The sequence below is a fragment of the Aythya ferina genome, assembly GCF_964211825.1.
Source record: "Aythya ferina genome assembly, chromosome: 1".
NCBI lineage: Eukaryota > Metazoa > Chordata > Aves > Anseriformes > Anatidae > Aythya > Aythya ferina.
Window position 1 is genome coordinate 7,315,997 of NC_140296.1, and position 25,939 is coordinate 7,341,935.

At 37.2% G+C, this 25,939-nt stretch overlaps 1 protein-coding gene across 30 annotated transcripts in view; it reads left to right on the forward strand.

Annotated features, from left to right (window-relative positions):
* The window catches only part of DLG2 (discs large MAGUK scaffold protein 2), a 1,046,667-nt gene that overhangs the window by 979,964 nt on the left and 40,764 nt on the right, over nucleotides 1-25,939 (forward strand). For all 30 annotated transcript variants that reach the window (XM_084519823.1, XM_084519802.1, XM_084519813.1 and 27 more), the window contains 2 exons: nucleotides 10,241-10,417; nucleotides 20,397-20,472. In XM_084519823.1, coding sequence (XP_084375949.1) covers nucleotides 10,241-10,417; nucleotides 20,397-20,472 — 253 coding nt within the window. The remainder of the gene's footprint in view (nucleotides 1-10,240; nucleotides 10,418-20,396; nucleotides 20,473-25,939) is intronic.

Sequence of the window (25,939 nt, forward strand, 5' to 3'; positions counted from 1 at the left end):
TGTGCACTTAGTCTCATGGCCTAAACTTTTGGGTAGACCTGTGCGATGCTAGGAGTTGGACTTGATGATCCTTATGGGTCCGTTCCAACTCAGGATATTCTATGATTCTAGCCAATGTTCTGTCTTGTTAATACTTTCTCCTGGATTTGCCTGTTTACACTTTTTTAATAGCTAGAGAACAATTCTTTTTCAAAAGGAGTCTCTAAATGTTGTAGTGCATAAACAGATGTATTATGACATGATCAAAAGAGCACTCTCATGCTAGAAAAGTCTGAAGACTTAAACTTTTTACATCTCCTGCAAAGAAATAAGTATGAATATTCTGTCTGACAACATTCTAGTATTACATACTGATTTCTGATAATAATAATAATAACATCCCATTTTACTGTCACAGTTATCTGCATTTTGGCTGGTGGGGTGTTTTTCAGTACTAGAGTCATTCTGCTAAGATGACGTCATGCCACTCTCTTTGTATTTATTATGTTCATATTATACAAATCATAAATGTAGATCATTTTTACATAGAAAGACTTTCCCTTATTTTAGTTCTCCAGATGTCTAATATCCTTGTCCAAAAAAACAAAGAAGTCATCATATATCTAGCTGGTGGTAATAATTATGTTATCAGTGGGGTTCTTTCCTGTGCTGAAAATTTTCTTTTGATTATAACCTAGTAGAAATACAATGAATTCTGTGGGCAGCCTGGCCACAGTGTAATTTTAAAAGCTTCTAATGGACATGGGGTCATGATTAGGTCTGGGAGAAAGCAATTTGCAAACTACAGGGTGTCTGAGACAACTACCTAAAAAAACAACTACCCAAAGCAGAATCTTGAGAGCTATTGTAATACTGAGAGATATCATAAACTAGTTATTTAAAAATAATAATAATAAATAATAAATTCAGTGCTTTTATACAGTGTATTCTGTATTAGGAAGAAGTCATATTTGGAAGCAGGGAGGGAGGGGATGGCTATAAGCAGTGCTGCACACAGAGTCCCAATGTTTCAGTCTTATTGTCTCTGAAGATAACATTTTATTTTATTTTATTTTATTTTGTTTTATTTTATTTTATTTTATTATTTTATTTTATTTTATCTTTTTTATTTTATTTTATTTTATTTTATTTTATTTCATTTTATTTTATTTTATTTTATTTTATTTTTCCTGGGGGGAAAAATGAATTAGTATTTTCAGGCAGGAAATAAGTAAGTTACCATTTCTTTAAAACCAAGAATCACAGAACTCTTTGGCTCCTGTGTCAAACTGTGCAACCCACAGGTTGAAATTTCAGGTGAATTACCCGTTAGTTTAAAGTATCCCTAAGTAGACATCCAGTCACTTTTCTTTTTCTTTCTGGATATAGATAATCTTAAATGTCACAACACAGGAATCTGTGCTGCAAAACTGTATGGGTTCCTCAGACAGAAATCTGAGATGCAGTCAAGCTGCAGTTTCACTGAGTCTGTGTGGGGAGAAAAAAACAAATCCTTGAAGAAGCACATGCAAATTTCACATCATTTTGATGCATAATCCTCCAGCCAGGTCAAGGTCAGTCAGAAATGATTGCATTTCTTTAAAATAACCCCTCAGGACAAACCTAACCTAAGTTTTCCATTTTGTTGAGTAATTCAAAACTCACTCACGAGTTTGGGGCTTCATAATGAAATTTCACACAGTTCCCAAAGTACTTCTCAAACAGTATGTTATTGCAGATCTTCTCTGGAGTTTTTTCAAAATATTGTAGCCTAAATACATTAACAATACATTGAGTACAATGTAAGTGAATTTAAAAGCTTCTACATTTATCAGAAATGCAACTAAAAAGAAAAAAAATATATGGTAAGGGTGGTAAGGGTCAAGGAATATGCTCACAGTTTAATGCTAGTTTCAGATTTTTGCAAATCAAATGGAAATTCTGTTTGGCCCCTTTATGCCCTGTAAAATGTTGAAACAATGAAAAGCAGAGAACATGAAAGAGCTTCATTTTCTTGGGTTACCTTTCAAGTACTTCTAGAAGAGCTGGAAGCCAGATAAGTCTGAAAGCAACATGAATTCTGTCTATGTCCGTGGCTGAAAAGCTAAAGCTGCTGGTCCTTCCTCACAGCGGGCTGTCACCTGTGCTGCATTTCCTAGAACAGCCTGGAATTGATCATCAGATCCACTGTCCCAAGCAGTGTGTTGTGATGGGCACACAGACTATTTGGCAAATGAGCTAAAGACAAGGAACATGATCAGTCATCCTTCCTGCCACTGATGAAGTCAAAAGCTTCAAAACCTCTCTAACAACATGAGTCCCTGAGGCTCTGACAGGCAGCTTCCTGAAGTGATCAGTGATGCTTCACACCTCAAGCTTCGGAGTTTCATATCTGAGACTTCTGTTTTCCTTCCTAAACCCCACCGATATTGGCTGTGACATGGCACAGCGACAGAGATTGTGCCATTGACAGAACATTGTGTGCTGTTGCACAGCAAGAGCATGAAAGTATAGCATACATTCATTGACTGACATATTTTTAGAGGGGTATAGACTTCTGAAAGCATTGACTTCAAGTTTTTCAGTGTAGAAGAAACCATTGCCTGGAGAGAACACAAGAACTAGCAAAGCACCCAAATAAGCAAACCAAACAAGCACTGCTTGTAGGAGCTGATATTAAGGATCATGGTAGCATCTGCAAAATGAACAAAATATTCCCCAATGACAAATGGCAGTCCTCTTTCCTGATGTAAATACAGAAAGAAAATATCTCCCCTCTCCTAGTGAAATCTTTCTGGAACTAATGCTGCTGTCTCCAAACCTCTTTTCATTGAAGTCTGTGGCAAAGCTCCCTACCAAATTCCCACTAGGAGCAAAATGATAAAGAATGGCTTGGAGTGAATAGAGAAACTGCTGAATGAAATAAAGAAATAGCATGACAGCAAATGGAAGGGGCTTGGATGTAAATGTATGATAGGATTTGGAAGTGCCTGAAGGGCAGCCCCAGTCCCTCAGGCTCTCCATCAGTGAAAGCTTAGACCTACCAGCTGCATTAATACTCCAAACTTCATGTGCCTGGGAGCATCCTCCAGACTTATGGCCCACCACTGCAGCCCCATCCCTTCCTTTATGCCCTATTGCCCACCACATAAGGGAGATGTATCCAAACTGTTGCTGGGAATCATCCTTAGCCCATTCTGATTTCCAAAGAGCACTTGGAAACCATGCTGCAGTGCCCTAGCATGGTTTAATATAATAGTCCACATGCTGCTGACACTTGTTCCTCTCAGACCAACTATAGTAATTGAGGTTGAGGGGATCGGCTTCATGATGCAACATCATTAAAACAGGAAATACTCATTGGAAAGAAACAAACACACAACAAACCAGGAATCACAGTTTCTTTCAGTCAAAGGCCTGAGACAAACATTTTTGTTCGTTTGTTTGTTTGAAACCACACTGTTGTAGTATACTTTTAATGAAAGGTGTTCTTCAAAACAGTCCACTCCCAACCCTTTCAGAGGTGACAATGTGTGATTGGATCATTTCTAGCACAGGGGCTGCTCTGGCAGCCTGTAGGCATTGCAAGCAGCACCTCAGAGCTTCCCAAGCTCACGTGGGGAGAGCAACCTTTCAGTATGATCTACACGTAGGATTCACCTGTTCAGCTTCTCCAGATTAAAGAAAACCTGGGAGAAGAAGGTGGAAGTCTTTATTGACATGCTACTAAGTGAAAATTTAACCCTTCTAATAACATCTTAATTGCATTGCGATGGCTGTTTCTATCACAACACTGCTGTGCTCTCTGTTGTAGCTATAGCAATGAATTACACTAGGGTTTCTTTCATTTTGCTTTAATGTTTTCTTCAAGCTGAGCCTGCAAGTGGGTGGAAATACATCTATTACCGAGAATGCAGAAAAGACAGCAAAGAAACTTGGGGTCAAATTCTGACTCTAGTACTGAATTACTGTATAAAACCAGGAAAATTATTAGATCTCTGTGTGTTGAATTTCCCCATCGTTTAAAAAAAAAATGGGGGAAGAGGGGGGCATAAGGCAGATGTAAAGAAGAGGAAGAATAGTTTCTCTCTCCCTAAATCTCTGCTAAGGAAATTTTCAGAGAAAATGGTGATATCCTTAACTCATGTAAATGCAGATATGCTAGCAGATTGCAAAAGAGTTAGGGCTGTTTACAGAAACTGAAGATCTCTCCTGCTAAATGTTGTTGTCATTTCATAATCAAGTAAATGGCAAAGAGCAGCCTGTAAATTTATGTGCAAACTCCCATCTGTGCCAGAAGAAGAAAGTAATTTCAAAGATGCAAATAAAGCTGCCACACAGTACCTGAACTGTATCATGTTGAGATTACTAGCCATGATACAGTGATATGGGAGATATGTTTTTTTTTTTGCACTGAACATACAGGGGCATTCAGCAAAATATATTGCTGCGCTTGAAATGCATTAATATCCCTTGCCTTGTCAGGAAGATCATGAAGACTACTTACAAACGGTGTTTAATACCTCAGATGAGGAATCTCAGTTTCTCTGTTAAATTCCCTTTTTTTGCCAAAGGCTTAGCAAGACCACTTACTCTTTCTGTACCTTACTTTTCATTTTTGAAATGCTGGTAACAATACAGGCATGGTGGGTGCCAGTAGGTTGCAATGCATGGGATTGAACCATGAATTGATTTGCTATTTCCATAAATCTAATATAAGTTCTCCTATGCCAAATATTTATAACTCCTGATGCAAGAAGAGTTATTACTAGAATAGAAATTAGAATATGAGGAAACACTTCCTTACCATGAGAGTGACCAAGCACTGGCACAGGTTGCCCAGAGAGGTTTTGGAGTCTCCTTCTCTGGAGATATTCAAAACCATCCAAAACCATCAAAACCATTCAAAACCATCATGTGCAATGTGCACTAGGTGACCCTGCTTGGCAGGACGGGGCTAGACCAGGTGATCTCCAGAGGTCCCTTCCAACCTCAGGCAATCTGTGATTCTGTAAATTTACTATGCGATGCAGCTTAGTTTTTCAACATACCTCAAATGCTAAAGTGTTTACACTAAATTGAAGAAAAAAAGAGTCCCCATTTTAGTGGTCTTCACTGTCGTATAGACACCTCACTGCACATTTGGTAGTATACTGTGTCTTGGCACTGACCGTATTTTCATTTCAAACAAATTTTGAGCAAGGAATTTTGATGCTGTTGTGAAATGCTTGTCTCAAGTTTTACACTGAAGTGGGTTCCTAATAATTATTAAGAAGCAACCAAGCAAAAAAATAAAACCTGTTAGGTTCTTTCCAAATTACTTCTTGGATTAGCTTAGTGCAATGATCACTTCTGAAGTCTGGAATAATGTCAGGGACTCATATAATCTTGAATATTTCTGATATCCAGCATGTTCTAAATGTTTGCACCTTCTGTTTCACTTCTCAGGACTGTGCTTCTTAATTTTCTACAAGCAGGAAACATTCACAAAGAAGACAGCAGCAATGTATGGCATTCAAACAGCACTTTTTAATTTCAGAATGTTGTACAAATATTAAATAATTTTCCCCAAACTCAAGCAAAAACTTGGAACTGGGGGAAAAAAGAAAAAGTCATTAATGGAAATGCAGCACATATCCTTTAAAGCTTTGGTAATCACACCCATTCCTATTGCTATTTTTCTAATAAGGTAATTCATAAGTTCAACACACTTGTTTGAATTGTTTTCAGCAAACTTTGTTTCCTATTTCAGTGTTTTATACACACTTCAGAATAATCACTGGTCTTTCTATATTTGTAACCCAAAAATGTCTCATCTATCCTGTGTAACCCAGGTTCCTATTTGTGAAATGCACTATCCAGAAGATACTGAACAGAATTTTTTCTGATGCTGATGTGGCCTAACAGTGACATTGGTGATGGCTATGAAATTAAAGTTAAATAATTTAAACTGATTTCCTTTGTCATAAAGAATAACTATATCAGTTCAACAGTAGACTTAATCAGCTGACTGGGAAAAATGAGCCTTGTAGAGCTCTTGGTTCTGTCCTACGTGATCCAAAAAGGACTGAACAGTAGATGCAAATAGATGGCTGAGGACTTAAACACCTGAAGGAAGAACTCCTATTTAAGATGTGCTTTTGTCAGCTGTGGAGAAAAAAAAAATTTAAAAAAAAAAAAAAAGAGAGAGAGAGAAGCTGTTAATATCCGTGCCTCTCAGGTATTCACCATTAGAAAACTGTAAGGTTATTGAGGTCATTATTATTTAAAATTGTAGTAAAAGACATTAAAAATGAGTTACAGCAACCCATGAATAAGCAGGCAGCATTTAGTCATGTTAGTATGCTCAGTAACTCATTAGCTCTGCTAATCTGTATCTCCATAATCTACACTGTGTACTTGTGTTGTGGGGAGATACCTTTAACTTTTCAAGGAAAAATGCATGGGTCTGTATGGGGTAAATCCTAGTCTGAATAACACTTCTTGGTGCTTCTTTTAGATATCTTCATCTCTCAGAGATGTGTGATGTGTGCTCCTTGGTAGGATGGGTCTCTTATAGGACTGGGCTGCTTATGTCCTCTCCATAATATTTTGAAAAGATACTAATGCATTTCAGCTTTTCTTCTGATATTTCCCATGGAATGACAGAACCTATCTTGTATGGTATCTGGCTGAAAAAGCCAGACAGACTTTGCTGAGAGTTGGACATTTCATTGAATCATAGGATAGTTGGGGTTGGAAGGAGCCTTAAAGCCCATCCAGTTCCAACCCCCTGCCATGGGCAGGGACACCTGCAAAAGGCAAGGTTGCTCCAAAAGCCCCATTCAGACTGGCCTTGAACACTTCCAGGGATGGGGCATCCACAGCTTCTCTGGGAAACCTGTGCCAGGGCCTCACCACCCTCTAAGTAACAAATTTCTTCCTCATATCTAATCTGAACCTGCTGTCTTTTACTTTAAAGCCATTACCCTTTGTCCTATCACTACATGCCCTTGCAAAAAGTCCCTCTCTAGCTTTCTTGTAGGTCCCCTTTAGGTACTAGAAGGCCTGTCTGTGGTCTTCCCGGAGCCTTCTCTTCTCCAGACTGAACAACCCCAACTCCCTTAGCCTGTCTTCACAGGAGAGGTGCTGCAGCCCCTTGATCATCTTTGTAGCCCTCCTCTGGACTTGTTCTATCCTAACATCTTCTTGTGTGAGGGTCCCAGAGCTGAATGATGGGTGGGATGTCACAAGAGCAGAACAGAGCAGAGGGGGACAATCCCTTCCCTCTCCCTGCTGACCACGCTGCTTTTGATGCAGCCCAGGGTACGGTTGGCTTTCTGGGCTGCAAGCACGCATTGCCAGCTCATGTTGAGCTTCTTGCCAACCAACATCCCAAAAGTCCTTCTCTTCAGGGCTGCTCTCAATCCATTCTCTGCCCAGCCTGGATTTGTACTTGGGATTACCCTGACCCAAATGCAAGACCTTGCACTTTCCCCTGTTGAACCTCATGAGGTTGGCACAGGCCCACCTCTCAGGTCTGTCCAAGTCCCTCTGGATGCTATCCATTCCCTCCAGCATGTTGACCGCAGCACAGAGCTTGGTGTCATCAGCAAACTTACTGAGGGTGCACATGCATACAACAGTGTCTAGAATGAAGAACTCAATTTGTTCTAAAGCTGGGCCAACTGCCTACTTGTAAAAGTATGTTTTACAGAACTACAAACAGTTTCAAAGTTGTAAGCTTAAACATGTATAAAGTTAAACCTGTCTCTCAATTTGAAATGTTTGTGAAAGAGCACTGAAGTCAGCTCTTTTGTCATTTTCATCTAGTAATGGAGTAATCAGCATCTGTAGAGCATGCAGCTACAAGTCCTTCACTCTCTGAAACATTTGCTTGAAAATTCTCTTGTCTATCTATAATCTCATTTTAATTATCATTACATGTGATTACTCCAATCATAGTAAGTCAGTGGCAACCTGTGCATTCTACATTCCCTGTTAATGTCAACTAGTACGATGGCAGTCTGTGATGTTAAGTTCTGCTCTAAGGTGAAAATGTCTGTTCAAGAACAAAGAACACCGCTCTGATTTCTTTCTCCTCCTTAGCTTTTCAACACACCCTTTACCTTAGAACTTTCAAAATATTGAGCATTTCAGTTTGGAATGCAGTTTACCTCTGGGATGTGACAGTCTTGCTTATTCTCTGCAATGGAAAATATTGTCATTTGTTTTGAGTGATTTAGTTGTGTGTAGATTCAGGATTGTAACATCTTCCCCATATTCAGCACGGCAGCCAACTCTGTGATCAGGCTTTTGAGATGTTGAGAGGCTTCCATGACAAGGAACACAATTACTCAGCGAATTTCTCAGATGATGGCTCTTTAATATGGTGATAAAATGTAGAGTGTTGCATGCCGATAAGAGCAATACCAACAGAATGATGTGCTGTAAGTCTGTTTGTATGTGCACTGCCATTTCTTCAGAGATTGGGTGTCATTAATTGATTAAGGATAAGCAGCTGATGGTGCATAGCTTCCTCTTCATCACTCGACCTTATAGAAAGCCTTATTTGAGAAGGCAACAGATGATCTGCTACTGATTCGTGAATCCTTCACGAAAATATTTTTTTACTAAGATATAGCCAAGTTTTTTTTACTTTCGTTCCAAGAACATTTACCAAGAAAGGCACAAGCTCATCCAAGCTCATGGATTACATAAAGTTCAGCAGGATTAGTTATTGTGTTCATCCTCAGAGAAAGGAATTATCTGGGCTTTTCTGAAGCTCTTAGACTGTAAACTCTTTAAGAGAATGCATATTCCAAAAAGCATTTTTTCTCTTCATGAAGCAGATCCTTCGTGCAGAATGAGTGCTTATGAGACCTTTTGAATTATTTTGGTTGCATAGTTACAACTCCAATAACTTTTTTTTTTTTTTTTATAAGTTCTCCTCATTATGAGAGGTAGCCTTGAGTGTTTTAATTTTACCCATAAAGCTGTTATAATCATTCTGTGCAATTATACTACAATGCATAACAATTAATTATATCAAATCCTTCTCACAGATGTGTTTACCAATGAAGAAATTACTTCAACTTTATTTCTGACAATAAAGAGTTGGTCTTATTATGTCCCTCTTGGGATTTTACTCATCTATCCTTTCTGTAGTTAGTATTATAAACATATTATTTACCCTATAGGAATTTCCCTACAGGAAAATAAACATCAGTTGTTGTCAGGCACACGTTCTTTAAACTGTATTTTGTATGGGGAAAAAAAAAAATATCTATATATCTTCTCTTATTAGAAACCAAGATCTAGGTTTTTATCTGGATAACTTCAGCTAGCCACCTGCACACACATACAGCCTTTCTGGAATTCATGTCCAGGGCCTTTCAATGGGAAATACAGAGTATGTTGACCCCAGGGATTGCTGGTGGAGGTGCAGGGCATAGGCCTGGATGAGGCTGAGGATTGTTTTCACTGTAGTTTGGTAATATAGAGCTCAGTGCAGACTGAAGGTCTTTCTCAGGATCTGGTTGAATACTTTGGCAATTAGTTCATGCTGAATTACTCCCAACAACAGTTTAACAACCAGGTATATTAAAGATGGCTCTCCATTTCTGCTTTAGAGTCCATATACAGATATTAATATATGTACCATACATAGGCCATGTACATAATATATGTACTGTACATAGGACTATTGCATAGGCATACCCAAAGCAGAGGTCCACTTTAAACCAGTGGAAAACCTCATCAACATCAAAGAAAACAACCAGAGCTATCTGGACAAGTTGTGCTGCACTGGGGGACTGGATGTGGACAGAGAAACTGGTGGTGCTGCATGCATCTAGAGGGCATTTTGAAGGGACATGTGCCAGACTATCATTACTTTGATAATGGCATCTTTCAGTTTAGTTTAGTTTCAAGTTTCAGGAATTCCATCCTATCACAGGAACAATTTTAACAGCCACAAATTACTTCTGGCAAGGTCACAGAGGAGTTGCCGGCCACCAGACATTTTTTGCTGGATAATCTGAAACGGTGATTGTTCTTTATTGAGTGAAATAGTAAATATCATACTTCACTGTTCAGTTTCTCTTAAAACAAATGTATTCTGTAAACATTACCTTCAAAGCAGGAAGTTTTCCTCCAAGACCTTTCTCTTTGGAAAGGAGAACTGGTTAGCTGGAACATAAAAGATGACAAAATGTTCAGAAGTAAATGTTTCCAAGACTGAGATAATCACTTGTCTTTACATCTTTATTTCCTTTCACAGAGCTATGTTTGACTATGACAAGAGCAAAGACAGTGGCCTCCCAAGCCAAGGACTCAGTTTCAAGTACGGAGACATCCTTCATGTCATCAACGCCTCAGATGATGAATGGTGGCAGGCGAGAAGGGTCACTCTGGAGGGAGACAGTGAGGAGATGGGAGTTATACCCAGCAAGAGGAGGTGAGTGCTGCCTCCTCCTTCCTCCTTCCTTGGCCATGATGTTAAAATATTCCATTTTGTTTAAAAAACAAACAAACAAAAAGTATGCATCAATCTGCTGGAAAAAAAAAATGGGGAAAGTAGAGAAAAATCCCACAGTCATTATTTCAAGAGCTGGAAGATAAGATTTTCGCTGTGATATTTAAAGACCTTGGGCTATTTAGCTGTGTTGAAAAGAAACCTAAAAGGTGATTTGATTAGCACTTTCACAGAGAAAAGTGGGATGGGGGAGAGAAAGAGAGCACCATCTATTAAAGATAGATTGTCTATTAAAGAACTGCAACAAAGAAAGGGAAAACCAGAACCAAAATATGGGAATTAGCACATGTGAAGTAGAACACATGTTTTAATGTCAGGGTGATTAGCCATTACATCAAACTGCTGAGGGACGTGATGAATGTCTTGACATTTTCAAATGAAGAGTGTATGTCTTTCTTTTCTGAGAGTAATAGAATTAAACTGCTGAGCCTGTGTGATATAAAGAACAAGGCTAAATTACATAATGGTCCTCTTTGACTTCAAAATCTGTTAATTTAATCTCTGCCTGTCTGGAAACTGATGGATAATCAATATCACAGTATGCTTTTCATGTAATGTAAATGAAGGAACTTTCTTCCCTTCTCCAAGCTAAATCTAAATCTTTTTTTAGCTGTGATGGTTCATGCCGACTGGTGGAGAGAAAATAGACATCTGAATGTTTCCCTTTATTTGTATTGTTTACTCTGTCTAGGTGTTTTATAAAATTGGCCACAGGTCCCTGATAGTATCAAGACTGCTGCACAAATCAGCATTACTTTGTGCCTTTGTTTATAGTTACTATAAAAGGTCAAGAACTGAAAGGGTGGGAGGAAAATTAAATCTGTCAAGCCACATTACATTTTTCTTTTGCAGCAATGCTCCCGTACTGCATATAAACTTTCTATTCCTGGCTATTTCAGCTTTAGAATTAATATAAAAATGATCGTGCCCATTTTTTTATAATGGGAAAATGGGATGTCTGATGCTTTATAGAGCACCTGCTGTTTTTTCAAGGAGAGTTGGCCCAGGTGCTAATAGAATTCATGGTAGCCCTTGTTCTAAATTACATAAAAGTAAATTGAAAGGCCTTCAGAAACCTAATTGACATGAGCCCTGCAAAGACCTTATTTTCTCTAATCGTGGCCATGTTTGAATAGCAACAACACCAGGGTTTTCAGCAAAAGGCAATTTTGTAGTTTTATAATAGACAGAACTAAAAACCACATTATAATTTTTAAGATGGGGAAAATGTGCCCATTAAACAAACATATATAGTCTCTAGATACTGAAAAAGGAATTCCTGCCTATTATTAATATAAACACTAGATATTGTTGTAATGACACGATTGGATCACAAATGGGAAAAGAAGAAAGTCTGTTCAATTTTTACTGAGGAAGTGTGGTACGCACCATGAAAGCTACAAAAAGCTGTCAAACATAATAAGATACCTATAAGGGAAAGAAGGGCAAAGCAAAGCAACGGCTGAAGTGTTGTATCTTCTGTAAGGTGGAGAGGATATAAGTGCCTGTGACTTATTGGCTTCCCTACATAGTGATACACAATGGTGGGACCAAAGACAGAGGCTTTCTAGTCAAGGTCAGACATACAACACAGCTTGGGGAAAGGATGTGATGTTAAAATATTGGTTACAGTCTAAAAATAAGGGGCTTAAATTTGAGAAGACACAGGTCTCATTACCATGCTCTCCACTTGTCATCCTGATTCTTCACTAGTGAATCTCAGTAGTCTGAAAAAATCAATGGCATCTGATTTTCTGCCTGCACTAATGTAATGATGTGATATACCTGAGTTGGAGTGGGGGAGGGTGCTATTGTTTCATAAAAGGTTTCAGTTATACAAGGTTATTTTTTCAAATGCATTGAAAAGTGACTATTATTTCCTTATTGTGGATTCTGGATGATACCTCGGAACCAGTGAGACCAATACACTCTCGCCAGCAACTTCTGTGGTCATTTACACCACCCAAGGGGAGGATGAGCCATCAGTGCATACAAGGCTGAGCTATAGAAAACTCATCAGACTTGCCAGAATATGCTAATTCAGAGTTAAATTTCCTCTACGTGTGCTGGTTATTGAGTACAAGAGACTTGATCCAAAGCAGAATAGCTCCAGGATTCATCTGACCAAATATAGGCATCTTCATTTAAAATGGTTTCTCCAGGCTCCTGTTATACATGCTACAGTTTATACATGTATAGGATTTCTTTAGAAGTTTCATGATATGTACTAGGACATATTTATGAACAAACAGTAAAATATGTCTTGTGATAGAACAGGAGGAAAAGACCATCTGTGGCTGTTTATTGAGATGTGACTTGTCCCGCAAGCCCACCTTTCTGTGAAGTTGCAGGCTGAAGAGATTTCATATTTGTCTGTGCTTTTCAATCTCCACTTCATTTCTGTTCATTTTCTTTATAATTTCTTTATTATTATTATTTTTATTTTTTGTGTGTGTGTGCATGTATGTGTGTTGTATTTAGATACCTTCCTCTGCCATTGTATATATGCGTAAATATTATACCGTCCTGTGGGACTGCAACATGTTTTGTATTTCGGGTGAGACGGAGGCTGTGCAGATCCAGAGATTATCACTGCCAGGATGAGTCTTTTTGCTGTCTGGTTTGCACCCTATCTTCTATTCAACAACAGCTAACATAGAATTATTGCATTTTTCGTAAGTGAAATCATTATGAAATAGCTCTGAAAACCAGCGACCTCTTCAGTTCTACTCAGTATATATATACATGTATGTATACAAATAAATATATGTATACATACACACCAAATCATTATATAAATATAAAATATTTATATAAAATATTATTTCTTTAAGGCACTGTGTAAAGATAATTGCTTTCCAAGTATCATGTTTTGCACTTTTTTTACATATTTTTCAAGAAGAGCTCCTCAAATAATAACACTGTAGCATGAGTTGATAAGATAAATTTTAAATAATAAATCATGACTCCATACTCCTTTTCTCCTCTATGATATATATATGATATACCAGAATAAATCATAATTTCTAACTAGAGAGGAGCTGCCACTCATTATTAACTCCAGGATGTCGGATATATTACCAGCCTTTACATCTAAGTGATTAAATAGAGTTTGAAAGCTATTTGTCATTAGATTTCAGTGCTGCTGTCAATGTGTGGACTTGATGTTGTGTAAGTTGTTAAATTGTAAAGTCAAACTTTAAGAGGCAGTTTTGGAGGGTACCACTGCAGCTAAAGGAGATTTCCGAAAGAGGCAGCACAAGGAAATGACAGGGGCCTTGTGTTTCTCCACTGATCTGTGCAAGAACCAAACCTCACAAACTGGTGAGCCAGTGACTTCACTGGGGATGAGCAATAACTAAATGCTCAATACCCAGCAGTGCTGAAGTATTGCTGCAACCCTTTCTGCATCTGGAGACAGCATTTCATCCATTTGTCAGTATGTATTTGCTGCCTGATTACATCTGTTGTTCAGCACCATAGGACTGAGTAGCCAGTTGGGTAGAAACCAAATGTAATGCTATAAAGGTGTTATGATTTTGGATCGTATCGGTGTAGGCAACCATAGAACTTCAGCATAAGAGGCTGCAAACCACTTCAGTTGTGGTCAGTCACCAAATAGTTGTTATTGTATAGTAATAATGAATGGATATTACAAGCCAAATTGTTCTTGGTTACATGTCCACAACAAAGATTTATCCAAATTATGCCTAAGGTGAAAGCAAGAAAGGTCTCCCAGGTGTTGGGATAGCTGCCAGTCCTATACCAATGCCTCAGCTGGCCTATGGTCTTAGACGAGCACTACATTTACGTATCTGAATTACTACCACATCATCAAAAATTACTATATTTTCTACTAGAGTGGCCAGCAGTATTAGATTTTTACATCAGATTTTTATTAGATTTAGATGTATAGATTTAGATTTTCATTTCTACATATGCTAGGATTTTGATCACAATAATTTTTGGTTGCCTTACTGTCCTTCCTCTTGTCAGGATAATCAAATGGATTCAGCTTCCCATAAAGGTCAGTAGCAGGCAGAGCAGCCTATTTCTAAGACTCCCTCCCCATGGAAATTCTCACATCATTTAAGCGAATAAATAAATTTTTAAAAAAGCATGAAACCAATGTCCATAAGTTAAAGTGTATTAAATTCCTAGACAGATATTTTTATTTAGGAGTAAATGTATTTTAATTTGCTGTAGCATTGATTTTACACCTTTTTTTTTTTTTTTCACTTTGCCGAGCGTCTGCACAGAGAAAAACATTGTAATCCCCATACAACAGCAACCTCCCACTTCAAGAATGGAAAGCTTCAGTACTTTCTGTGATGTGTGTACTTTTGTTTGACTTGGGTCTGTGTGTCTGAAATTAATTTAGTTTGCAATTCCACACAACAGCCTAGCCTAAATTCTCACCACTTCTACTATTGCTCCTACTGTAGGCACTGAGTTGGTCTGATAACACTATAGTATTCACACTAATCCTTCTGTTGTCTTTAAAATGTGCAGCCACAAAACCATAATTCCAAGATTTCCATTTTCAGCTCATTTGAGTGCATGTGGCTGCAAAGAATTGTGTAACTCTGTTATCACTGACTAAAGGTGTGCGGCAGCACCAGCCTGACAGTTGTGTTGTCAGATGGACAGCATTCTCCCTGCAAACACGTGTAACCACACTCTCCTACCAAAATGGGAGAAAAAAAAAAAATAATAAATTAAAAACCAATGTTTCATGAACATTTTTAAGGGCAAGGAACAAGAGATTTCCTCAGCACAGAAGTCCCTGTGGGCAAAAAGCCAGCTTAAATTTGTTATTCTGCTCAGCCTGGCAGAAGGGCATGTTTATCCACTCAAGTGAGTTTTATTTTTAATGGTCTCCTACAAATTGTCCACCTTCCTAAATATCACTTAAGACTTTAATGTTTAGATTATAAAACTTTTAATGTGGCGTGATCTTGTAAGCTTTGTCTAAAATGTTACCTGACTATGCTTACTAAGCTAATGAGAAAAAATAAATACGGAGTAAAATTGATATGCATGTGTATATATATAATCCTCTTCCTGCCTCCTGCAATGACGGAAAGTTATCTGCTGAAGGAAAACAGCCATTCGCTTTTAAACAGAATTAAGTTGTTCTACAGTATTATGAGAATTCATTTTCTAATAGCATTAGATCTACCATTTTCATAAAATATTGACCAGATGATAAGCTGCTTTCTATAAGCAAGTCAGTGAAGGAGAAGAGCTGAAAGACAGCATGTTCTCTGCTATTGAAAAATTCTGATGTTCTGTTGTAAAAATACCACTTCAGGTATGCTCAAAGATAATTTGGAGAACAGGAATTTATTGGTACACTCAGACCTCACATAAACAAAGCTAAACAGTACAAAGAATGGAAGCAATGAAAGACTATGCACTGACTCCACATATTTGGACTACACATTTTCACTTATCTTTCACTTGATGGGCAGGCAAAACAAATGTAAAGTGGGTGTCATGGAAATGGCTAAGCAAGACATGAAGAAACATGTTAACAAAGATGTAAAATGTAGCAAGTTTTTTTTTTTTTTAAATCCATTTTATATTGCATTATTATATGTAGTAACTCTCATTACTACAGTTCTCATACTGGATTTGGAAGTTGCTTTCATTCTACAAAATGTCTCAGTGCCAAATCCATGCAAATTAGGCTACTGTAACCATTTTATTGTATTACAGACACCGTTTTTTTGTTTGCATCCCTACATCAATGATAAATGCAATTATTAAAGATTAATGTATATCTCACTTGTTGTTTTACATCTCCACTGAGAAGAATGATTAGTGCTTTTACAAAGGCACTGACAAAATTCCCAGTGGTCCATTAATACCCAACAATAAAGGTTCACAGTTCATGTTCAGTTGAGGTTTACTCAATTTCTTCTTGTTTGCAGTGCACAAAAATATCTGAAAGTCTTATTTTGAAAAATCCCATTTTCAAGAGACATGAAAGGTGTTTAGACATTGCAATGCCTTTGGGTGTTGCATCCCAGTAGTAAGTTACTCAGAAAATGAGTAAGAAGGGAACAGCATCATAAGGAACTAAAGCCTTGAACTTGCTAGTGAGGAAATATTGAAGTCTGAGGTATATTTTGAATGAACTTCACTCCTTTAGCCATACTGGGGAAGAGGAGAATGAATCCCTATCATTAGTGGAAAAAGAAACAAATTATAAGGTGTCTCCTATCATGAGAAGTTTCAAAGTTGTGAAGCCAGGTGGAAGGTCATGTCTTACTTCACCCTGGTTACTCAAAAGGCTGGAAGAGGTATTTTTAGATTATTGTCCTTCTACTAGTTCCTCCATATGAGACAGTAACTCTCTTTTCATCACACAAGAAGCCTAAGCAAATAAACTAGAAATAAAGTTTCTCCTGTGAGTACAGATGCCCTGGAAGCAAGCGTAGCCACAACAGACAGTGATGCCATACTTCACTCTCAAAAACTTATTTCCCCTTGAGTTTAATGAGATTTAAATCTCCCTGTAGTTACACAAGTAGTGATGGAGTAGATTGGGACAGCTTATAAGTTTTTTACCGCAATTTATCCTTTTTTTTTTTTTTTTTTTTTTTTTTTGGTAAGGGAAGAAACCTGCATGAATGAGCATCTCTGAAGAAAACAAGTACACAGTATATACTCCATCTGCCCCAGATCTCAGATGGTCTTAGACCATTTCACTGTACACCGTAATGTTTCTGCAGGGAGCTACACTTGAAGAGCAGGTGGAAAGCAGGAGATGCAATCCTCATCAGTTGTGCTTGATGAGGCTGTCTCCATGTGAGGCTCAGAGATTTTCAGCTCCCAAGTCACATCTTTGAACATCTCTTGAAACCTCATTTAGCCTCAGTGACCCCCAGGCAATGGGACTTGAGCCATGAAGTAGTTTTTGAAGTTGTGTCCTTGCTTTTCTCAAACCTGTAAGCATAGTTCTACCAAACAGATTTATAATTAGAAAGGGGCATGGGATCAATGTATATCATGCAAGTTTTGGTTGCAATATTGTGTCTCTGCAGAATTTGGCAGAGAAGAATCCTTCCCCTTCACTTAATTTTTTGCTCAATCCCTTTATAATCCAGTTTTGTGCAGCAGTGGTGAATGAAAAATGAATGCAGTTTAAAGTGAAACTTTTCTTCTTTTAAAAGCAGTTGCCAAAGCTGATTGTTGAAAACATTGTCCAAGGGATGGTGGCTGTACTAGCAGCTAAAACAATGGAGAAGTGTAAAGAATTTAGGCATTCCCAATGTCAGCTACTGTGAAACACTCTTTGTGCCTAACCTCCTCTTTTTCTTGGGGATAAAATGACTCATTTATTTTTGTTAAAATATAGTGACTGAAAAAGATTCAAAAAAAACACTAAAAATGCTTGAATTAATGTTCCTTTTAAAAGTTAATTAAAATATATATTTAAAGAGCTGGATCAATGATGCATGCAAAACTGATATTCAATATTTTTTATTTTCTGTCATTCACAACAATTTTTAGTCCTTTTTTTTTTTTTTGCCTTTGTCTATGGTAAAAATGTCCCAGTAGCTCTGATGAGAAATTATAGAATCATCTTTGTTCACTGCAGCCTACACTCTGGACACCACAAAGACAGAATCTTTGGAGAACCAATTTCTAATAAATTTCTCCAGAGCATGCAAAGAAACAAAGCTTTTCAGATATTTGGATACTGGGAGGATTCCTAAAGGAAAATGAGAGGTTTATTCCTTACACCAGAGCAACATCTTGTCACACTTCAAGTCCCTCACCCAATACATGAAGGCAGTGGAGCACCTGAGCCAAAGTGCTTTAAAATAATTTTATATCCTGGGTGAAGCCATTTATTTTCTGCCAGCTTTTCTCTAACAGCTAACCCATTTTGTTGACACTTTGGGCAGCAGCAGTACTGTAATCACCCTGGGATGCATGAAATTTTGGCTTGGAAGTTTACTGTTCAGCTAAATAATAAGTAACTGAAAAGATGTCTATTATGAAAAGTGTCAGGAAAATTGTAACGGGAGACAACACTGTATGCTATCCTCAATACAGTTTGTAGATTATGAAATGCTTGTAATATTCAGCAGGCATTATAAGCATGTATGAACACTGTTGCTACACTTGTCAGGAGGATTAATGGCACTTAATGATATTATTTATGCACTACTAGAAGCAATGCAGAATGCTTCTGCAGTTCCTCATCTGTCTTGTACGCCTGTAGAGAGCAACCATTCCTCCCTGACTGCTAAGGCAATTATGAAGAATTTAATAAATAAGATCCACTCTTCAAGGTTAGTTTCCAAATTTCTTTATGCAGTAAATAAGAAGTGAAGTTAAAAGCAGATGTTTTAGGAAGTTAGACAGGACTGGAATTAGTGTAAATGTTAACACAGATTAATAAGTAGAATACTGCGTTCATTTGAGGTAATTATTTTCTCAGAAGGCATCCATCCTATTTAGGCAATTACACAGCCTCAAGTCTTCATTTCTTACTGATACTATCAAGGGACTTCATCTGCTAGTTTAACTTTAAGACTGTTCATGTGTTTTTAATAACACAGATTTAATTTGAAAACTGCATTTGAGCTGTTTCCATGTGAATATTCCACACTTCCAGAGAAATGCATTTATTCTAAATTTAAACTGTAACTATAGTAACCAGCATTCACTGTGTTTCAGTAGGAAATGTATAAGCCCACTCAGACAAAAGGAAACATGTTGTGCTAATTATCATTCTATCAAAAGATGAGAGTTTTTATTTAAAAAAAAAATGTTCACAAGGAACTAGGTAATCTTGCTATCCAGACTTAGAAACCAAGAGATTTGAGAGAATATATTTTAATGTCCTTTATGGAAACTGTGAAAGTTAGAAAAAGGGTCATATTTGGACCAATTTGGAGGATATAATCAACCTCTTTTTTTCTTTTTCCCCTAGCTATTCATTGTCTAATAAAAATACAATATTGAGCTCTTATAAGCTAGCTTTGCAGGATTTGACTTGGACTTCCTAGAGCAATTCATAAGCTTAGACAAACAGAGTTGCTGTTTCAATTATAGGCAGATGATCGGAATTTTTTTGCTTGGACCAGTAAATGGTAGATCCTGTAGATGATTGTAGATCATCTTATCGTGTAGATGGAAAATGAGGTGTAGTGAGAAAGTACATACATCAACTCTGATTTCTTACATTTTAATCCATCAGGTGAAACTTTGTCCTTTTTAGTTTACATTTGCCATGAGTTTAGGTATTGTTCACCACTGCTATGTGTCACATGTTGTTTTGTAAGGTATTTTAAGATAACTTTTAAGCTGTCGGTGAGCCTGAAACTATGGTGTGTTTTGTGTTTTTTTTTAAATAGGTTGGATTCACTTTGCCTTATTTGGGCAATCTAAATGTTCATCCTTTATGTAAACTAGGGATCAAAGCTTCCTCTATAGGAAAAGAAAAAGTTGGCTTCATAGAGAGAAATTTGTTGTACCCCAAAGTACACATCTGAGAGCACTGAGGTGAATGGCTTATTCTCTGTCTGTCCCTCTTTTGTTCCTCTAACCACAGAACCATAAATGTTGCATAATTTCTGGACAGCTTAAACCAGAGAAGGTAAATCCTTAATGCACTTTTACCACATCTCCTTGTGTGTTGGGAGGGAGTGCTGGTGTAAGAGAGCTAAGGCTCCTTAAAGTCAGTCCTGTGTTTTCCAGCAAAGTGCTATTGGCTGAGGAAGTGATCTGACATCTCTCCCAGTTTGTAAAATTTGCTTTAGATGTTCTGTTCACGCATAATAAGCCACCAGAGGTCTTAGGAGATCAGATATCAAACGCATCATACAAAACACTGCTCTAATCAACATGTGATTCCTTATTTATGTTTTCTTTTCCACAGAGTTGAAAGAAAGGAGCGTGCCCGTTTGAAGACGGTGAAATTCAATGCGAAGCCTGGTGTAATTGATGCAAAAGGGGTACGTAAATAACAAAACCTCTTGAAGTTGCACTTTGTACTCATATGTTTCAGAGTAGAGAAAATTTCAGCAGCATGAGAAATATTGAGGTTGTTGCATCAAAAGTCTGCAATATAGCAATATATAGACAGAAATATAATATGAGGGTAGATTTTAAAAAGAAGTATATATGGATATATGTTTAATAGAGCAGGGCAGGAAATAAAAATTTCCTGTTTTCAAAAGCTCATATATCTCAAAATAAAGGTTGAATGTTAGAGTCCTGAAAGCAAAATTTAGGTTTTGGGACATTCTGCTTTGACAATTGTGACAGACATTGAACACAGGTGTGTTTCACAGCAGACACAGTGGGCTAGTAAACACCAAATCTGCAAGTACCTTCCCACCAGCACTACCTCACCAGAACAGCGTTTCTGCTGTTATCACTCTTCAGCATAGCTTTATTGTGCCCAGCAGTTGACTGTTTTCACTGGTATGATATTTAATACCTTACACATTACCGTCTGGCTGGCAAGACTCTGAACATGAAAAATGACCACAGTACTGGCTGTGGGGGTATAATTTTCTGCTTAAGTATAGCTTACATGTTAGCAGTAGAGTATTCACTTGATATTACTTTTGCAGGGATTTGGTTTTGAAACAAAGTTGATGTGGGTGGGATTTACAACTGAGAGCTTCAGTGATAAAACCGAGAGAGTACTTCTGAAGCCACAAACAAAAAGTCCCATTTGGCTCCGGAAAACACAATTCAGGGTGAAAACTGAAAGATCAGAAGACACAGTTATAGGTAGGAGCTAGAAAGGAGCAAAAAATAAGTGGTTCAGTAGGTCCCTTCCAGACCTGTAGTTCTTGTGGTCTTCTACCTAGTTTGGAATTCTCACTCTTAATCTCTTCTTGCTTCATTTTCACTCCGTAATGAGGATAAAAATACATATTTTTTTTCCATTTTATCCTGTCCTTTCACTTCAGACTATAACAGATTAGCAGGATGAAAAGATCCTCTCATTGAGAAGCAGTTCCTAGCGCAGTGCTTCCCAAGCCTCCAAATGCCAGCAAACTAATATTTCAGAGTTGCAATTTGCAAATACTTCCCTTACTGCCATGCACAACAGTTCCTGAGTTTAATGCGAATGCAGAATAATTGCACCAATGGAAACAAATTTCCAGATCTATAAGGTGCATGGAATCATAATTCAGGCTCTGCGTATTATTTGCATATGCAAGTAACTTGCTATAAAATACATAATAGACAGCATTGTGAAAGGACTTCTTTATCTCATCATGTTTCTTCAGGAGTCAGAACTACATTTTTAAATTTGAAATGGCCACTCTCTACAACCCTGTAAATTAACTTTATCATTTATTTTGGGAAATAATATTCTTCATATTGCCAATGAAATCACTTGTTAAATGCCTATTTCCTGTATATAATCAAAACCTTAGGGGAATAAATCATTCATATAACTAATGGTCCTTATTCAAGAGAGTCTGTCAAAAATTTAATTACCTCTTGATTCCCCAAATTGTTTTTCCTTTTTTGTCATCAGTGTAACATTAATCTTCTTGCTCTTCATATCAATGTTTGTTTCAGTATGCATAAATTGCATAATTACAGATCAAGACTGTTGTATCCTTTTGGGAACATACTTTCTATTGTTAGTATTTGCTAAAATTTGCTTTTGTCTACACAAAAAAAAAAAAAAAAAAAAAAAAAATCAAGACTTTTTGGGAAAAGGTAATGTAGAATTGTATTTGAAAGAGCATAAAGGGTAAAAGTGTCCACAGTTAAACTAAGCACCATCATGTAAAATATGGTGTTTGCATACACATATATGTATGCGTGGGTCTGTGATCAGCATTTCCATTTAGTCTTTCAGTGTTCAAAAAGAAGTGACATAAGCTGTCTAACAGGGCATGTTTTACTTTTTTTTTTTTTTTTTTTTTTTTAATCTGGAAGAAATTCAGCACAGCTAAACAAGGCTGCAGTAAGCCCAGGAGAACTCTTCTGTTTGGAAATCAAACTAAAATTCAGATAGGAAGGGGCTTATGAGTGTCTGTTGCACCTTTGAACTCATATGTACATGTGGACAAGTGAGAGAAATTTCCTTCCAGTTTAATTTACCCTAAAGATGAAATTGGGAGAATAGCATTTCATGTGATGTTTCTAAATTTGGCCAGGGGATATGCATGGAAACTTTTAAAATATAAATAAATAAATAACTGAATACAGAAACTGCTTCAACATTTTGCACAGGTAGAAGGTTCATAGTATTGTGTTTTTATATGAATTATCTTGGTAGCCCCAAATACTTTCTTTCCTTATAGAAGCAATGCTTAAGAGCTAATAAGCCACAGACTTTTTTTCTTTATGAGAGAGTGAAAAAAATTCTTTGAGCTAAATTCTCTCTTTGATTTTAAAATATGAATTGTCTGGATATTTTACCAGCTTCAAGTCTTATGTGTTTTCATTTGTTTGTACCTTATTTTTAATCCCATATTCAGAGATATGATAAAAATGCAGTATTATAGACTGTGTGACATTTGTTGGTTGGGTTCTTGTGTCTCATTAAGAAGGTGTTTAAGAACACTCAGCAATACAGTTGATAAACCTGTTAAGTTGTGAATAGCTAAAGGATAACCTCTTCAAAGGCCCCAAATTTCCTCTTTTTCTAATCAAACTTGAGTGTGTTACCTCATATAGAAAGTTACTAGTATTTTTTTAAGTATGATTTAGAATATTTATACCACTTTCAATTCATTTCATTAGAATCCTCCAGTCCATGGCTTGTGGATTAGAAAACATAAACAATCAGGATGAATACAAAAACAGGGAATGTGAAACTCAGTTAGAGAGCACTAGTGAAATCTTATGGTCTTGAGTTTAAATCAGGCCTTAGTACAATTGGGCCTTTGTACCTTTTTTTACAATGCAAAATTAAATTCTGATGCCCATCACAACAGGATTATGTACAAAGCATAAATAAATTAAAAAGGAATTAGATAAGTTTTCAAGCAGTGGATCTAGTGACAACTTTTAACTCTGTGTTCATGTAGCTCAGGACATACTAATTGTTCATTTCATGAAGCAGGGAGGTTATAAGAGGGGAAAAAGTTCCTGGGCTAACTAGATCTCTGTTGGCTTAACCCAACATGTCTACTTTTCATAGAATCATATAGGTTGGAAAAGACCTTCAAGATCACCAAGTCCATCCATCCACCTGACCTACTAAGTCCCATCACTAAACCATGTCTCGCAGGACCACATCCACATCTCTTAAATACCTCCAGGGATGGGGACTCCCTGGGCAGCCTTTTCCAGTGCTTGACCACTGTTTCATGAAGAATTTTTTCCTAATGTCCTATCTAAACCTCCCTTGGTACAACTTGAGACCATTTTCTCGTATCTTATCACTTGTCACCTGAGAAGAAAGACTACACCCAACTCACTGCAACCTCCTTTCAGTTAGTCATAGAGCGATCAGGTTTCCCTTCAGTTTCCTCTTCTCCAGACTAATAGACTTGAATTCTCTCAGCTGCTCCTTTTAAGTCTTGTTTTCTAGTCCCTTCACCTAGAGCAAAATAAACTTACTTGTTCAGTTTCAGATATATCATTTATTGTATAAGCAGCAAATGAAACATTAGTACAGCTTATGTTAAATTAAAAAAAAAAAAATAAAAAAATCATCAGGTTCCTAGATCCTACTAATGTTTTTAAAGATATCAAATCAGTCAGAAATGCTATCACCTACATAATAAGGAAAATAATACAAGACTGATATAAACAGCTTCATTTACTCAAACACTGATCGTGCCTCAGTTGGGTTGAACAAGTTCATTCTCTAGCTTCATCTACATAATGAAGTAATGATCTTCACAGCTTTTTCCAGTTGTTAAATAACATGGGTGTCATATCAAAACAACCAGGCCATCCACCAAATTCCCAAAGGCTGCTCTATGTTACTGCAGCAAAGGGCAGCATTTCCAGGATACTGGTTACCTTAAAGGTTCAAACTTGCAAAAGCACAAATGAATTTAAATTAAAATAGTTCATTTCCTAAACATATGCTCTCTCAGTCTATGGGGCCAACTGGTCTACGGATAACCAGTGGAAAATGAGCAGCACAAAGGTTTATATAAAATGTTTATATTGAAGGAAGCTACTGGAGTAGTATCTATCAAAGCAGCATACTGAACTCTTAGTAATTATGCCTACCACAAGCTTCAGGCTTAGCAAGAGCAGACTTTGTTTTATTAATACTAAAACCTACAGTGGCTGAGGGCTTTTCAGATTTTTACTGAATTAAAAGAATGCCAAACAATGACAGAAATATTACAGAGGAGAAAGAGACAAGCCAGTAATCTACTTTTTTCTTAACTGTTGTAATTACAACCAGTCTTTCAGGAGACAGAAATAGCATCTCTTGCTTTTCTCACTGTCAGATTATATACACTTTCTTGACTGTCTCTTGAAAATATTTTTATAGCAGAAACTGTGGCTCTTGGAAAGACCTTTGTCAACACCTCATTTTTTTTCTAATATTCATGGATGTTTCTTGTCCCTGAGAAGTATTGCACTATCCTGAAGCATAATGTTTAGGTAAAACAGAAAAATAGTTAAACAGAATTTTTTTTATTTTTTTAAAATACTATATGCCTTTTCATTTCACCCCTTAATTAGCCAGTGACTCCAGAATGTTTTTTATTGGTAAATAACCAATTTTATTTCCCAAAGAAACAAATTCATGCCTCTTCCAGTCTCTCAGCACATATCCAAAAAAAAAAAAATGTACTCATAAGGTTTTCCTTATAAAGTAATCCACACAGTTCCTTCCTTTCCTTCCTCATGTTTGTTTTTGGAATACCTTCAAGTCAGCAGCTAAATGGTAGTGAAAGGAGAGATGCTGGATTGGCAATAACATTTCTGTACACCTTGATGTGTATGTATATCTGTAAATGTATGAAAAGAGAAAAGGAGGGAGTCTGCCTTTTTTTTTTTCCTCCTCTAAATTTTGTGGTCAGAAAATAGCGACTGATGCTGAGGAAAAGACAATGGACGTGTCAAACAACAGAACGTGTGGGTTCACAGGTGGAGCAATTTACTAAGAAGAGAGCTTGAACAAAAATGAAGCAGTATACTCCTACCTGCAAGGATGATATGAAGGAGGGTTACTGAAGGTGGCGTAGGCACTGACACACAATTCTTTATTCTCAGTCTCAGCCAGATTTCTCTCTTCTTGCCAATCTGGCCTGACTTACCTCTGCTCCACCAGTCTTTCTACTTTCTTGTTTCTTTCTAATGGGGAAGGCTGCTTGTGGGGGGATTCAAAGAAATCTGAGTACCCTTACTGGAGTAAGTGCTCAGTTCAGTTAAAACTTGATCTCCAACTGGTATTCCAACAACTGCCTAAAAAAGGAGCATTGATTTGTACAGCTGTAATCTTCAGAAATTTGAGGTACGTATGCCTGG